General features: G+C 31.5%; 1 protein-coding gene across 2 annotated transcripts; it reads left to right on the top strand.

Moving 5' to 3' along the window:
- Positions 1-1,896: 1,896 nt before the first annotated feature.
- Positions 1,897-7,393, top strand: LOC123223506. 2 transcript variants are annotated; one of them, XM_044646668.1, is made up of 10 exons: positions 1,934-2,087; positions 2,172-2,176; positions 2,700-2,763; positions 3,331-3,568; positions 3,799-4,751; positions 5,022-5,195; positions 5,406-5,522; positions 5,824-6,003; positions 6,080-6,126; positions 6,875-7,393. In XM_044646668.1, the coding sequence occupies exons 3-10, from the start codon at positions 2,716-2,718 to the stop codon at positions 7,197-7,199; spliced, it is 2,082 nt and encodes a 693-aa protein (XP_044502603.1). In that variant the 5' UTR covers positions 1,934-2,087; positions 2,172-2,176; positions 2,700-2,715; the 3' UTR covers positions 7,200-7,393. The 2 variants fall into 2 exon arrangements, with proteins under 2 accessions (XP_044502602.1, XP_044502603.1); XM_044646667.1 differs by lacking the exon at positions 2,172-2,176 and having other exon boundaries at positions 1,897-2,032.
- Positions 7,394-16,057: the final 8,664 nt, after the last annotated feature.

Genomic DNA, 16,057 nt, shown 5'->3' on the forward strand with positions numbered 1-16,057 from the left:
CATAGGGCTTTTGTGGCCCATTTATCGGACATTCTTTTGGACCAATGACAACCTCCAATGTTGTCGGATTCTAGTGAAACAATGGCTTGAACGACACTGCATGGGTCAATTCAGACTGGATTCGCTGCGTTTTTCAATTCAATACATGCAATACAATTTCTAACAACAATCTAATATGTTTCCCGTCACTAGATTCATGCAATTTTGGCCAAATTTAATTCGTGCCCAAAATCTGAATTTAAACATAATTTAATCTTTAGATCATCATTTAGATTCTAATTTCATACAGAATACGCAATACAATTCACAGAAAATATAACATATACGTAACCTACACTTTGATACCAATGTTGGGAACAATTATGCCAAAAATAAATTTTGTGAAATACAGTAACCAGTAAATTTGCATACCCAGATTCGTGTTTCGATGAAACCCCTTCAAATAGGGCCCGAAGTGTTGACGTTAGTCATTTCCACAACCCAATTTACCTTACGTATTGCATTTCTTTGGGAGACTTGATTTATGTACTTTGAATTTTGTGTGTGGAGTTTATATAAGAAGAGTTTTTCTTTTGTTAAAAGCAAAATGGTGTATCTTCAATTTGGGGAGGCAGTTTGAATTTTAAATAAGAATCCATCTACCAATAAACTTCTTCACTAACTGCCCTTAACAGTTAAAAAATAAACTAAATCGGATCGATCCGTTATGAGTAAACCCTAACCCACTACTAATAATTAGTAAGTTTAAATTAATAATTGAATCTAAAAAGTCTTACATTATTGAATTTGAGTTCGTCTCATCCTATCAAATTAGAGTTTAACTTTTAATTTGTTAAACTTAAATTTAGGTTTGAATTCGCTCTTTCTGAGCTAAACTAAACTGGAACAGGTTTGCACTAGAGCTCGGTTAGAGTTAATCCACTACCGAAACGCATCAGTTTCTTTAGGCATGGATTTAAGGTGAAAAAAATAATGAAGTTTCAGATAGAAGCAACTGAGTTCCGTCGAAATGACCTAAAATTGGACATTTTCCCGTTCATACCAAGTCTAATCTGTGACGTCAACCTCAAACGAAGTTTCCAGTAAAGTATGGATCAAGAGTTAAAGTTCATTTGATCCTCAAGGTTTACTCGTAATAAATGAAGTTTAAGTAAAATCCAAAAATAACATTAAGGTACTTGTTAATGAATGATTAATACTGGTAAACACTTTCTGAGGAAAACATTCTAAATTTTCCGGACAATAAACTATATTTATACAATTTTTTATATATAAATAATATATTTTTATATAATTAGATAATTTTAAATTAAAAATAAAATAATTTTAAATAATATATTATTTATATATTCAAATTATATATAAAAAATATATATACGTAAATTTTTTTTTAAGACCACTAGACTTTAAAATTAACATAATTATTTAAAAAATTTATGATCCATAAATTTGTTAAAATTTTAAACAATTCTATTAATGGTAAAAAGTAAAATTAAGTTGTCTTAACCTTTAAAATTACAAACAAACAAAATATATATATAATATCCATATGTTGAAAAATTTTTTTCTCTTAAAAATATATCAAATGGTTTACCTGAAGGGGGCCCGATTAAAAATAATATATTAGGGGTAATTTAGACTTTTGAAAATTTTTTCCAAAAAATTCTACCTGAACAGAAAAAGGACTTGAGTTAATTTCAAATTATATTGCGTTCAATCCAACATCATGAACCAAGTGGAATTTAACTCTGATTTGCAAGGCCTTAATCTCTGCCATGCAATCCACATGGACAAATCGACGGACGTCAACCCTACCGACTTCTTAAAAGACGAAAATACCCATGCAAAACCAAGTTATTACACTTATATTCAGTTTCTTAGCTGCGTAGGTCTCCTCCTAAGTCGTAACAGCTGCGTTGTTTCTGTTTATTATTTAATTTCCCAAAACGATTCACACTTCGATCACCGCTGCTCTCCCCTCAGCTTCTTTCTCTCTCTCCAGTCTCTCTTCGTTTTTCTTGGAAACAAACAGGCACAGGATTTTCCGTCTCATCTTTCACTCTTCCTTCCCTCTCGTTGTTTTTTTTCACTCGATTTGCATTGCATATGTCTATGCTTTATTAGCTTTGCCGCTGTTTGGTTACCTAGAAAACGCTCTGTAAAGAAAAGAAAATCGGTAACCTGATTTTCCCGGCTCATGAGCGGGGAGTTTTCACTGTTTTGTTTCATTTAGTGTGATCTTATGTAATTTTTTTTAAAAATTTTTAGCGTCGAATTTAACGGTTCGTTTTCCTGTTCGTTTCCCAACTGTTTTTTTATAATTGGAATTTGTGAGAATCTAAGGATTTCTAATAATAACATCTAATTTTTCCTGTGTATTTTATTCCAAATATATGATTAATTAAAAACCCTAATTTTTTAATTTTCTTGTTCGAATATGATTTTAATAGGTTTATTGTTTTTCCCTTTGGTTTTTACTTCCAACATATTACATGATCTTTCTTGGATTTCATTATATGTGTATTGTAAGGTTTCACTGTTGTTCATTTGCTTCAATTGTTTTATTGTATTTTCTTTGATTCTTTGGTTTATTAGGATCTTATAATTAGGACATAATTAATTTCTTTTGCTTGTTTGTTGATTATTAATATCTATACGTTTCTATACTTTATTTTTTCTAATTATCTTTATTTTTTCAGATAAACAGCTATTGATATGGGTTTCAATACGGTGCTTCGTTTCTTAAGTGAGATATTTCCTCAGGTATAAATTAGCATTACAGTTTGTAAACTTATATGTTCCTTGAATTAGCTTATATGATATCGAAGATTTTTATTTATGTTATAATTCCATAATTCTGAAGAATTTTTATTGGTGTCATAATGAGGTCTTATTTTAGGGATGTATAACTTCTATTTAGCTTGAAAAAGTGTTTCCTGTTGGGCATTTGAAGACCCTTCTCGCATATATGTCTAAATCTAGCAACTTTACTTATTAGAGTCTAGTGACCTTCAAAATGTGTTTTATTCACTTATGAGTGAATTTCTTGTATTATTGCCTTGTTGTATAATTGTACAACTGAGTGTGTTTTTCTGCTTATCACTTGTATTACTACCTTGTTGTATTATTGTAAACCTTATTAAGGATACATGTATTCATTATTATGTATGAAATAATTGAACTCTATGAATATTATCTCTTGCACTAAAATTATCTGTGGGAAGCCATTGTATTAAAAACAACTAATCTTGTGTAAATGGCATTTCCAAATTCAAGCCTGATCCTTCAATTCATATTTCTAATTAAAAAATCTTATTTCTATCTGCCTAGGTTGATGCACGCATATTGAAGGCTGTTGCTATTGAGCACAGCAAAGATGCTGATGCAGCAGCAAATGCTGTTCTCACAGAGATTCTACCTTATTTGACAACACAATCAGTGACCTCTAGTTCTCCTTCTGAGAGTCAGATTATTTCAAGTTATCACTCCAAGGACCAGACGGATCCTTTTGTTTCTAGTACCCCCACCAAGGAACAAAGAATTAGAGATATTTCGTATGGTGATGGAGGTAATGCTGCATTGATTAAACCTTATATAGTTTAAATTCCAACACCAGATTCCAAATTTAGTTAGTTTGTGGTATATGTTTGCTTCTTTATTTTTTCACCATAATTTTCAATTTGAAGGCTTTTTAATCCCTTTCTTTTTCTTTTAATGTTGGTAACAACAGTTGTTCACTTTGTTTATATTTCTGTCCTTCTACTTATTTGCCTTACAAAAAAAAGTGTTGGATTGCAGAACCTGAAGAGCAAAACACTTTGTCAAGGCACAGGCGCAGACGGTTAATTAGGCTAAGAAATAAACACACTGGCACATCTTCAGGTTCCAGGGCAATTACAAGTGGAAATGCAATGAATACTAATTCTACACATGCTCCTTACACTGATTCAGCTAGTTTGAGCAAGTCTTTGGATGCATGGATAGATTCACTTTTTTATGATGCAAATGATGGTAGTAATCAGTTAATAGGAAATAATGAGAGTGAGGAAGTGATACTCTTGGGCAAGACTAAAGAGAGCAGCAACGAAGTCGGGTCAAATAAGGTTCCTGTTGTTGTGCCAAATGCAGAGATGAATGGTGGTGATAGAATAATTGACCCTCATGATGGATGTTCTTATATTGGGAGTGGTGAGTCAGCTTCCTTGGACAAGGACCAAGCCATCAATGTTAAGGTTGGGCCTGAACTGAAGCTCTCTGCTGTGTCAACCCTTTTAATAGATGAAAATGGTGTTGTCAAGGGTGAATCAGGTTCCTTGGACGAAGGGCAAGACATCAATGTTGAGGTTGGGCCTGAATTGAACACCCCTGTTATGTCAACCCCTTTGATATATGAAAATCGTGTTGTCAATGGAATATCTGATGATGATGCATCTGTTTTTGGAATAAGTCAGCTAGAAAAATCATGTTTAGAGTGTTCCCTTGTAGCCATTGAAAAGACTGATGCTCCATTGGCCCCTCCATCTGTTCAAGAGGAGACATCAGATGATTCAGAATCTTTTCTCCAATTAGAAATTGTTACTAACACATCCTCTACTGATTGTAAAAAATCAGATGTCAGTGGATCTTCAGATATTGGTGAAAAGGTTGCAACTGAGGGTGACATGACAATCAGCACTGTTGTTACTAGATCTGGTCAAATTTGCAGGATTGATCTCCTTGAAGAGATCATTGAAAATGCCAGAAATAATAAGGTGCTTTTGTCTTAATATTGAGTTCTGATTGGAAATATTTTGTTGTTTGCATTTTCAGCTTTTTGGGTACTAGCACTATTTTGGGGAATAAATATTGGAAAAGACATCTAATATATTCTGTTTATTGTATATCTTAATCAAGTTCACTGAAATATTTATTTAATAGTATTTATCTTTTGGACAATTCTAAATTTATTATTTTTCATGGAAGAAGAGATATATATGTTTCTCTGTTAATGGGAAAGTTTCAAATTACTATTACATTTGCAGAAAACTCTTTTTTCAGCCATGGAATCAGTAATGAACATGGTGAGAGAAGTTGAAATTCAAGAGAAAGCTGCTGAAGAGGCTAAAATCGAAGCTTCCAAGGGAGGCTTGGATATTCTAACTAAGGTGGATGAACTCAAACATATGCTCACATGTGCAAAGGCAGCAAATGACATGGTAATTATATAGGATTTCAAATAATTAATTATGTAATTTTTTACAAAATATTTCTATGATTATTGAATGAACTCGAACATATACTCACATGTGCAAAGGCAGCAAATGACATGGTAATTATATAGGATTTCAAATCATTGATTATGGAATTTTTTACTAAATATTTGTATTATTATCGATCTGACTAACACTAGATCATAAATTTTTCAGCATGGAGGAGAAATATATGGAGAGAAGGCAATTTTAGCTACTGAAGCAAGGGAGCTTCAAACTCGGCTACTCAGCTTGTCAGAAGAAAGAGATAAATCTCTTGCAATTCTTGATGAGGTTAATCGGGTGTTTCATATTTGATCATATGTCTTAAATGTCTTATGCATTTATTTTTTCTGATGAATAACCGAACTAGGAACCTGCCATAAGCATAATAGTTACTTTGTTCTTTGTTATTAGGTTCCTTGTTTCATATGGCACACAGGGGCCCAGAAATTTTATGATTTTAGAATTTCGAATAAGCCAATGTTTAGAGATCTCTTAATTCTCATTTAGCAAGTTGTTTTGGTATTTTTATGCTCATATAATAGAGTTAATGGTGATATGGTAGTTAATTTCTTATATGTATCCTCTGCAGATGCGTGAAACTTTAGAGGGTCGACTAGCTGCAGCTAAGGAAGTGAGGAAAGCAGCTGAGGAGGAAAAGCTGCGAAAGGAAGAATCTGCCAGACATTCACTTGCTGAGCTAAAAGCCCTTATGGAGAATGTGGTCCAAGAGTCAAAGATTCTACAGCAGGAGGCTGAGGAGAATTCAAAGGTATTTATTCTGAATTACATGAATATTTTCAGGAACTTTCCCGTTACAATAATTTGTGACTGCCATTTTGTTGCAGTTACGGGAGTTTCTCATGGACCGTGGTCATGTTGTTGATTCGTTGCAGTAAGTTTTGTTCTAATTATTTTACATTAAAATCGATATTTTGTTTATTGTCACTTTTCTCCATCCTCCACATTGCAAAAATCATCTGAAACCAATACATTTATAGGCACCTTTAATAAAACATGTGAAGGGTTAGAAATTTATTAGTGAACTTTACTGATATTTTGAATGATTTGTTTGTCTCTTGAGTGCTTGGCTTCATAATCTTGATGCCAAACATTCATATGGTGGTGTGTGTTTGGCTTTAATTAACAATCAAGCATGTGGACGGCAGTAGAAGAGGTCATGCATGTTGTCACGCCTATTTGATTATTGTGATTTTATTGTGGTGCATATGAAGATCTAGGTTGTGATAATTATAAATTATATGCTGAATTGGTATTTGTTAAGTACCATGAACTCTTTAGTTTTGTTTTACCATCTTGCTTATAAATTGCATTTTCCAGAGAAAATTATAAGTTCAGCATTTCTAGATAGAGTTGCTAGCTCGGATTCATGCCAATATTGCAAGTGATCTTTTTTTCTTTTATTTGTTTTTTCTCTTTCAGTTTTTAACATTCTTTACTGGGCTTCAATACCAGGATACTGTTAAGTGAAATTAATTCTTTTATACTGTGCAATTTTTTCCTGGAAATGATGATTTTGTGTTATCATTGCAATTTGATGTACAATCTGTAGCCCTTTACTTGTGTGCACCATATCATAGAAAGATATTGTGAAATAACAAAACTTTGTTATTAATTGGCAGAGGAGAAATATCTGTGATTTGTCAGGATGTGAGATTGTTGAAGGAGAAGTTTGATGAGCGTGTTCCATTAAGCAAGTCTTGGTCCTCAAGCCAGACCACTTGCATCTTAGCCTCATCTGGCTGTTCATCTGTTAAAAGCATAGCATCTCCGGCTGCTGAGCAAGATCTAATGTCTCAAAGAACCCTTGATGATCCCTCATTTGATGTCCAATCATCAAAACGTAGTTTTGAAGATGATCGAACTGGAGCTGCCCGTAAAGATCTATTGGATGATGAGTGGGATTTCTTTGACAAAGAATCAGAATTATATGGCAAAGACCTGTAAATTTGGGATACACTGGAATGAGGGAGCCTCTAGGTATGCGTTAACATTTCCTCAATATATTACTTAAATTTTATCCCTCCCGAAAGAGCTTGCTATTCTGTAACTAAATAAAGGGTGGAGATTCAAACTTTTTCTACATTGATCGTAAAGCGAAGCATTTCCTAATTTCAATAAAGAATTGAAACGTTCTGCCATTGAAATTTAATGAAAGTTGGCTCATATTATATGGTCTTTTGCCTTTGTGACACCCCTTTTGCTGGTAAATTCTCCCAGAAACTCTTAGCTGCCTCAAAACACAGAACTCTTTCCATTTATTTTAATGGTAGATACTTTCATTAATTGGTGAAATCTTCGGAATTAGAGGTTGGCTCTGCCTTATTATATGTCAAATTAACGGGACAAACCGATGATACATTTGGTAACTTTGACACTTGGTGCTAGATAGATGTTAATGTAATCCACAATTCAAGATTTAGAAGTCATTATATTAGATTAGATTGGACGGACGGATTGAGTGAAGATGATGAATAGAAGGAACCTCAACAAGGGCGGGTTGGTGTATTTAAGTGGCTCAATTTGTTTGTATAATAAAATTATTTTACAAAGAGAGACTCGGGTAGGGACAGCATTCGTGCCCCTTTGATCTAACTTGCCTGTCTTTTAACGGAATCTTTTTGACTCTCTAGCCATGCCAACATAAGAGCATCACAGTGCACCTCCATATAATATAAAGTCTTCCATGCTGCTCTCTAAGTTGCTTTGAACACCTCTGCCATGACCAAAACTTCATGCTCCTCACTGCTCCCATATTTTAGCTTAACAACAACAGCAACAATCAAATGGACCCAGAATTGAACTGGGGAGGAAAATAAACTGAAGTTGCTTTGTGTTTTGCTGAATTTCTTGGGAAGTTTATTGTGATTATATATAGAGAGAAGAGTTGAAGATATGTAATAAGAAATATGTGGTATCTAGCAAACGTTGGCCCTTGTTCATGTAAGAAGACGAAGGTGACCTAGTATCTTGTCCCCTTGCTAACCCATTCTGATTAAGACTTGTCATCAACTTCACCCCTAGATGTCTCACATGGAGGCCTACTGTCATGCCTCCTTATTTCTTCTGTTATTATAATCTTTTAATGCAACCTTTGCCAAATTCAAAACATACATAATACTTCATTATTATAATCTTCAAAGGTTAGATTATCAATATAAAAAAAATGCCACCAAACTCCAACTAATCAGATACCTTCCACATTCATGGAAGATATCTAAGTGACATAATCAAATCAATACCAGTAATATTTTGACCATACATGAATCGTAAACATAAACAGGAAATACTCTGGAAGAAATAATTATGAAGTTTGAAGCAGTCAGTAATTAGTATCCATCAAACAGCAATGGCCAAATCCTAATCTCTTGATAATCAGTTGGTTCCATCATCACGTGCAAATGTCTTGCTAAGTTAAGTCAATACATCGTCCCAATCAATTGGCCAACATGCCACCCACTTACACGTATTCTCCGGTCATCAGAATTAAATTTAATTGTTTGTTGTGCCCCACTTATCTTTAGGGAGGCAACCACCCTTGTTCTTCATTAACAACGTTGCATGGGCTCTCACATTGACATTGAAATCTCACTCCTGATGATTCAATCACTGGTCTTATAAAGAGTAACACGCATGCATGCCCGATAAGATTCTTCCTGTGGACTCATGCCCCGTGGAAAAGAGATCACTCTGTAGTGGTAAATTTTGGAAATAAAGAAACCTTATCTTTAGAGTAAAAAAATTAAAAGATATTGATAAAAATATGCAGAAATTTTTTATGGATTAAATGGAGTGTGACCCCATAATAGGGTCTGGACAGAAATGGCGTCTGGAGAGAATGCGGAGCAAAAGGGTTATCGTATTTCCAACAAAATTTGCTCAAATTTGTCCAAGTAAGAATGGGAATGTTGGAGATACACATGAAAAATCCAAGCTGTCGGAGGGATTTTTAAGGTATTAATACAGTGTTACACTACATGCCTGAAGGAAAGGGCCAAGAACACAATTAATTTATGTATCTTAGCTGTGCTGTTTTTATTACTAAGAAACAAATGTGATGAACTTTAGTGTCAGAAGAGACTTGGTGATTTGTTGTATTTTGTATGTATTATGTCCAAGTGGTGTATAAAGTTGCATCTATGTATATTCATTGAGAGCTTTAAGAATATATTTCTTAGGAAAAAAATGTGACATGGTTATAGTTATTAAGTACGATCAGTTTTTGGGTGGAGTAAAATTTCACCCCAACTGTAAAAATTTTTTTAACTAGCTAAATGTCACCATTTTATTAAAATAAGAGACATTTAAATGATGCTATTAAAAAAAAAACAATAAGAATATGTGTACGTATTTTTTTTAATGCATAATTAAATACACAAATAATATATTATTATATAATTAGTTGATTTTGAATTAAAATTAAAATAATATCTAATTATATAATGATATATCATCTATATATATAATTTTGTATCCAAAAGTGTGTGCACAAAATATTACTCTCAAAAAAACATAATACAACAAGACTATCAAACTATTTACACTAGTTTGGATTGTGAGATTATGAATTGGCGCTGTAGATTGGATTTTCATGTGCTTAGAGGATTAAATGAACCGAACGCCAGCTGCAATAGTTTATTTTTTTAATATACATTTTACATACAAATTAAATGAAAAAAAATAATATCCATAACATGTTTTAGCATCCATGTTGGAGCTTGAGTTAAATCGAACTGAATTCATATTGGAAGATTGGATTTGTTTTTTAAATCGAGTAAAACTTGAGTTAGAATATGTTTGACTCAAATCGGTTTAAATTTATAATTCAAATCAATGATTTGAATTTGTAGCTTGGTTTAGTTCAAATTCGTCATTCAATTAGTATCCACCCTACCCTTGATAGTATATACAAATTATATATATATATATGATATATAATTGAAATTAAAGTTTCACAAAAATAAATTACTTTTTACTATAATTATTTTATAATTTTTTTTTTTTTAATTCCTCTCTTGTTATTTCTTGGTATCCATGAAAAAACCCCAGGGAAGCCTACGGATCTAAAAGAAGTTTAAGAACATAATGCAAGGGCAAATCCGTTTTTACAATGAACAAACACTAGATCAGGCAGCGTTTTAACAAAGTGTTCTACTTCAAATTTCTAATCAATTTGGTAGCACAACCCAACCAACAAATATTCTCCATTCAAGTATGGAAATATTAAGATTTAATTGAATCCTACAATTCCAAATGTAAGAAAAATTGAATAAACTAATTAAATTAACAATTAATCATGATCAACCAAAAGGAAAATCAGACCTTCTGAGAAGACCATGAACCATAACAAGAAGATGATCAAAAAAAGACGAATCAACATCCTCACAACTTCCATTCATTGATTCCTTTGAGCAAACTCTATTCTTAAACTATTATATATTTTTCATAGTTATTCCATTTCTGATTTTCTATCGTTATTTAATTAGGAATTTGATTATAAATAAAGACCGAATCAAAGGTGTTTAGGTTTGATAAATATTCTTGAGAGAATTGACAAGGAAAGTGAAGGAAAATGGGAATATAGATTTGGGTGGGAGCTATTGAATGTAAGTAATTTAAAGGACATTGAAGGAACAAACACTGGCAAAGTTTTCTTTAATCGTCAGCATTTACACCATGTGCTGTAATCGTTGAAGTTGTCTATAGTCGTCGGAGTTTGTCTTCAAGGCTCTTAATGAAGAAGAAAAAGCAATTTTTTCAGTGTCAGTTGTCAAAAATTCTAAATTAATTCTTGTTTATTTAGTACAGCTTATGATTATTGTGTTATGATCAATTTAGAGTATTTGAAAAATAATCTAAAAAATTGATTATTCATGTTAAAATATCCAATGTGCTTTAGCTTTTGGAGTAGAAATGTAAGAAAATAATAAAATTCAATAATTAAAAAAAAAAAAAGGCTAATCCTACTAGTTTTAAATTATGGCTTAGTAATCTAAAGGCCAAAAGACTTATTCCCACCCAAGGTTTAGTGAATTCTTAAACTCCTACCCGCGATGTTTCAAAAACTTAAATATTCACAATTTTGTTAAACTTCTCTGTTAGAGTTAAAGGTAAAAATATTTTTTAGCTAAAAATATTTAAATAACTAAAAATATTTAAAAAAACTAAAATTTTATCACGTTTCCCCCTCTTAGTTTAAAACTCTAATAATTTTCTTCCACTAATAGTTTTGAAAAGTTGCATTTCCTCCCTAGGGTTTGATTTTTTCCGTTACCACTTTTTGGTGAACTTCGTCGTTTCCAGCTGTGTTCTCTCTACCTTATGGTTTCTCTCTCCCTCCCAGTCTCTCTCATTTCCCTCCTTTGCCGTCTTCATCAGAGATGAAGACGAAATTGTCTTTGTCTCAAACGAAGATGAATGGTTTTCATCTGAGAGACAAAGATGAATGGTCTTCATTTGAGAAACCAAGATGAATGGTTTTCGTCTTAGATGAAGACTCGATGAGAGAAGGTCAGAAGACAATGGGAGAAGGGGAACAAAGATAGTGGGAAAGAGATCATTGTAGGAGAAGAAGAGATCTGGGAAGGCTGATCAATAATCGGAAAGGAGATGGTCACTAAAGAGAAGAAGAAAAAAAACCCTAGGGGGAAACTTTGGGTGGGCAAAAAATTATTAGATTTTTAAACTAAAGCGGAAAATGAAATAAAATTTTAGTTTTTTTAATATTTTTAGATAAATAACATTTTACCTTAACCCTAACAAAAAATTTTAACATAATGGTGAGTATTTTTTGAAACTTTATAAGTGAGAGTTTAAGACTACACTAAACTCTGGGTGGGAATAAGTCTTTTGGCCTAATCTAAAATGTGATTATATTCCACAATTAGATTATCCACATAAATTATTCTAACCATGTTATTATCAATTTTTAATCCAATAACTTGGATTAAATAAGCTATACTAAGCATATACTAGTTACCATTTTGTCCTCATCTCTAACCTCATTACAAAAATCCCTTAGCCCTAATTGCAATTTTTAAACTAGGACTCTCATATAAAAAATCTCACACCAAAAGCGTGAATTCAAACAAGAAAAGATCGTTTGAGGTAAGAAAATCAATATTTATTGGTTTTGCCATTATAATTGAATATATTTTTATATTGTTAAAAATATAAGGAAGAATTTATGATTTTGACTGAGGGATTGAATTTACAGAAGTTTAGTGGGAATATTAAATTTATTAGAGTGAAAGGATGAAATTTGATTAGGGGTGTAAATGCAAAATTTAAAACTATAGAGGGTTTAGGAATTGTAATGAGGAATTTAGGGGTGTATGTGTACAATTTAGAAGATAATGAAAAATGAAGTTTAGCATTCTTTCTAAGCTTTCTAATTGTAGGAGGATGTTGTGAGATTTCAAAGTTTGAAGGGTAAATGAAGTTTTGTTAAGTTTAGCATTTTTAAGATGCCATTGGCGTTAACTGCATGCTTTTTAAGTTTGACAATTTAGGGGCTAATTATAAGATTTTAAAGTTAGGGAGAGTTTAGTCAGGTTTCAGGGGTGTACATGTAAGATTTTGAAAGTTATGAGGTACATAAAATTTGTTGTGCTATAAAATTTTGGCATTAATTTACAATTTTTTAAATTTTATATATTTAGGCCCTAAACCACATTTTCATCACAAGATTCATCATAATATTGATTATTGTGTTGGTTGTATAATATAACAGTTAATGAACGATTGTAGAGAAAGACACTATAACAAATGGCAAAGGAAAATAAAAATGATTGAAATTCGTGTGCGAATGATGTAAGATGGGTCTGTGGATTCACTGAGTATTCATCTTCCTACTAACTTTGAGTTTAATACTATACGCATTTCTACAAAACCCAATAAGACTCTTAATAGGTTACATATTTACGTCAAGGGCAACAATGATGTTGGTTGTATCTTCACCCTTATTAAATAGATTTTGTAGCTAGTTTCTCTATTTATAGTGGTTTCTCCTAAATTGGTGAGAATAATTCTAAATACCAATTATGAACAATATAGATACAAATGTTGAAAACAAAATCATTCGCCCATGCATGAGGGGTATCATTGAAGTTCATAGTTTGCACGAGAAGGGTAACATCAATGTTGACATTGATGATGATGATAATGATGATCTTGTTAATGTTTACGACTTAGAGTTGTTAGCAACAACTAAGGCTGTAAAGTAAAAACTTCAACTTGGCTTGAGTTTGACCATAGTCATGAGATAGATGATGTTAAAATTGAAGAATCCAAAGTTTAATGGTGCATATGCAATGTAACTCAAAATTTGTTATTGGATTTTGGATGAAAATTTGCTTGGAATTATAAAAAACGACAAAAAATGACACTAAACTTGGTTTATACAAAGGGCATTCTTGTTAGTTTGCATTTTATTGGTTATAAAAGCTTTAGTCCTTAAAATGTTGTTATTTATGTATATCACTTCAAGATTTGGTTATTTTAATTAATAACCCTTAGATATATAACTATGGTTTTAAAAATCGGATTGGACTGACTAGTTCTACCAGTTGAATCGTCAACTGCTAATTAAACTAGTTTTGATTCATCTGAAAACCCTTTTTACAATAAAATCAAATTGAAATGGATTAAACCATTTGAACAATTCGATTGGACTGGATATAAAATCAGGTTTAATTCGGTCACATAAAATATTAATTCTTTTTTCAAAAATCCATTATGAAAACTTAAACTTAAGACCTTATTTATCACATTTGACATATATACCATCAAATTATATATATAATGTTAAACTATAAAAAAAACTTTTGAATATTATTTTTGAACAATTAATTGATATTATCATTGATTAACCAATCTGATTACTAATTGGATCAAACCACCTTCTCCACCGTATTGATATCTAACTTGTTTCCAAAAACATTGTGTATAACTAGGTCATAAAACACACACACACATAAAGTTGTTATAAATGTAACAAAATAAATATCTAAAATAGAATAGTTGAGAGATAGATTTAAAACGAAACAGAAGGAAATAAGAGCAAAAGCTAATTAAGAGAAGTGGAGAAATGTGAATATATATTACTTTTCTAGATGATTTTCATTTGTACCATATGGGTGGCATTTATAGGCAGGGAAATGCTTATCTATGCTGGTAAAGAAACATTTAATGTTGCCTCGTAATTCTCTTCTCTTGTCATCATTCTTTTCTTCTTGCCACTTAATTATATAATAATCTCTTTTGGATTTCCACCACGTACAAATAATTACATTAATATTGCTAAAGGAAAACTCAGTGGCATAAAAAACTAAAGCAAATGAGCGTAATTATTTAATGTCTTATAAAATGGGGTTAGATGTGCTTAAACTATCTCACTAAAAACCTAGTAGGACAAAACCTAATGAAGAAAAAAATAGTTTAATATACATTTTGTCCGATATGTGACAAATTTCAAAATTTGCTCTCGTTGATGAATGGTCTCTTTGTTTGTAGTAAAATTAATTTGGTTGCTTGTTGAGCCACCGCATACCAATGTGATAAACTAACTTTTTAAATATTGATATTGGTAATGTCTTAATGAATAAATCTGTAAAGTTCTCATTAGATCGTATATGTTTAACATCAATCTTTTGGCTTTACTGAAACTCATGAGTGTAAAAGAATTTCAGTGAAATATGTTTGATTTTGTCTCCTTTAATGTATCTATATTTAATTTGGGTAATACTCATTGTCTTCATATAATATAGAAGGAGTGTCTATTGTAAAATAAAGATTACATGTATTTTGGATATAATAGATGATAGACCATAATTATATGCATTTCTTGGTTGGCTTCATAGAGAACTAGAATCTCTGAGTGATTCGAAAATGTTGCAACCATAGTTTGTTTGGTGGAGCGTCATGATATCAGTGTGTCATTATAAGTGAAAATATAACCCGTTTGCAAGCGAGCCTCATAAGAGTTAGAAAGATAATCAACATCTACATATCCAATCAAACTAAAATTTTTAGAGGATTAGACATAATAGAATAATCCCAAATCTCTAGTTCCACACAGGTAAAAAAGTATATGCTTTATTTTCTTCCAGTAGTGATGGGTTGGTACAAAGTTAAATTGGGCCAATAAATTCATTATGAAGGATATATTTAGTCAAATGTAATGGGTAAAATATTATAAGACATCAATGACATTAAGATTTGGTAATTCGGGACTGAGTATCTTTCATCTTTTTCTTTAGGACAAAATAGGTCATTTTTTTGGATCAAGAGATCAGACAACCATTAGGATGCTTAAAGGATAAGCCTTATCCAAATTAAAGCATTTTGGGCAATTTTTCAATATAAGTTGATTGATAGATAAGTATTCTATTTGAGTTGTGTTTGGTCTACAGGTTGAAAAAAATATTTTTTTTTTCTAAATTCTTTATCTCAAATTCCTTTTTTAAATATTCAACAATTTTTTAGAGTTTTTCAAAAGTCCCAATTAAATTCATGTCATCATCATAAACTGTTATAATATTAAATCCCAATTTTAACATTTTTATAAAGACACATGAACATATAAGATCATTCATATAACCTTCCTTTTTCAAATATTCACTGAAACGATTATACCATATTTTTATAGATTGTTTTAATCCTTGCAATAATCTTTATAATTTAATTGAGTACATACCTCTTGAATTGATCATTTTTGTTTTAGGTAATTCAAATCCTTCTGGGAGTTTCATATAAATTTCAATATCTAAATTTTTATACAAATAAGTAGTAACTATGTCTATTAA

Source organism: Mangifera indica, chromosome 8 (assembly GCF_011075055.1).
Source record: "Mangifera indica cultivar Alphonso chromosome 8, CATAS_Mindica_2.1, whole genome shotgun sequence".
Taxonomy (NCBI): Eukaryota; Viridiplantae; Streptophyta; class Magnoliopsida; order Sapindales; family Anacardiaceae; genus Mangifera; species Mangifera indica.

Coding starts and splice junctions, on each gene's coding strand:
- LOC123223506 (XM_044646667.1), top strand. CDS start 2,716: ATGGGTTTCAATACGGTGCTTCGTTTCTTAAGTGAGATATTTCCTCAG. Junction 3,569..3,798: donor TATTTCGTATGGTGATGGAG/GTAATGCTGCAT, acceptor GTTGGATTGCAG/AACCTGAAGAGCAAAACACT. Junction 6,004..6,079: donor AGGCTGAGGAGAATTCAAAG/GTATTTATTCTG, acceptor ATTTTGTTGCAG/TTACGGGAGTTTCTCATGGA.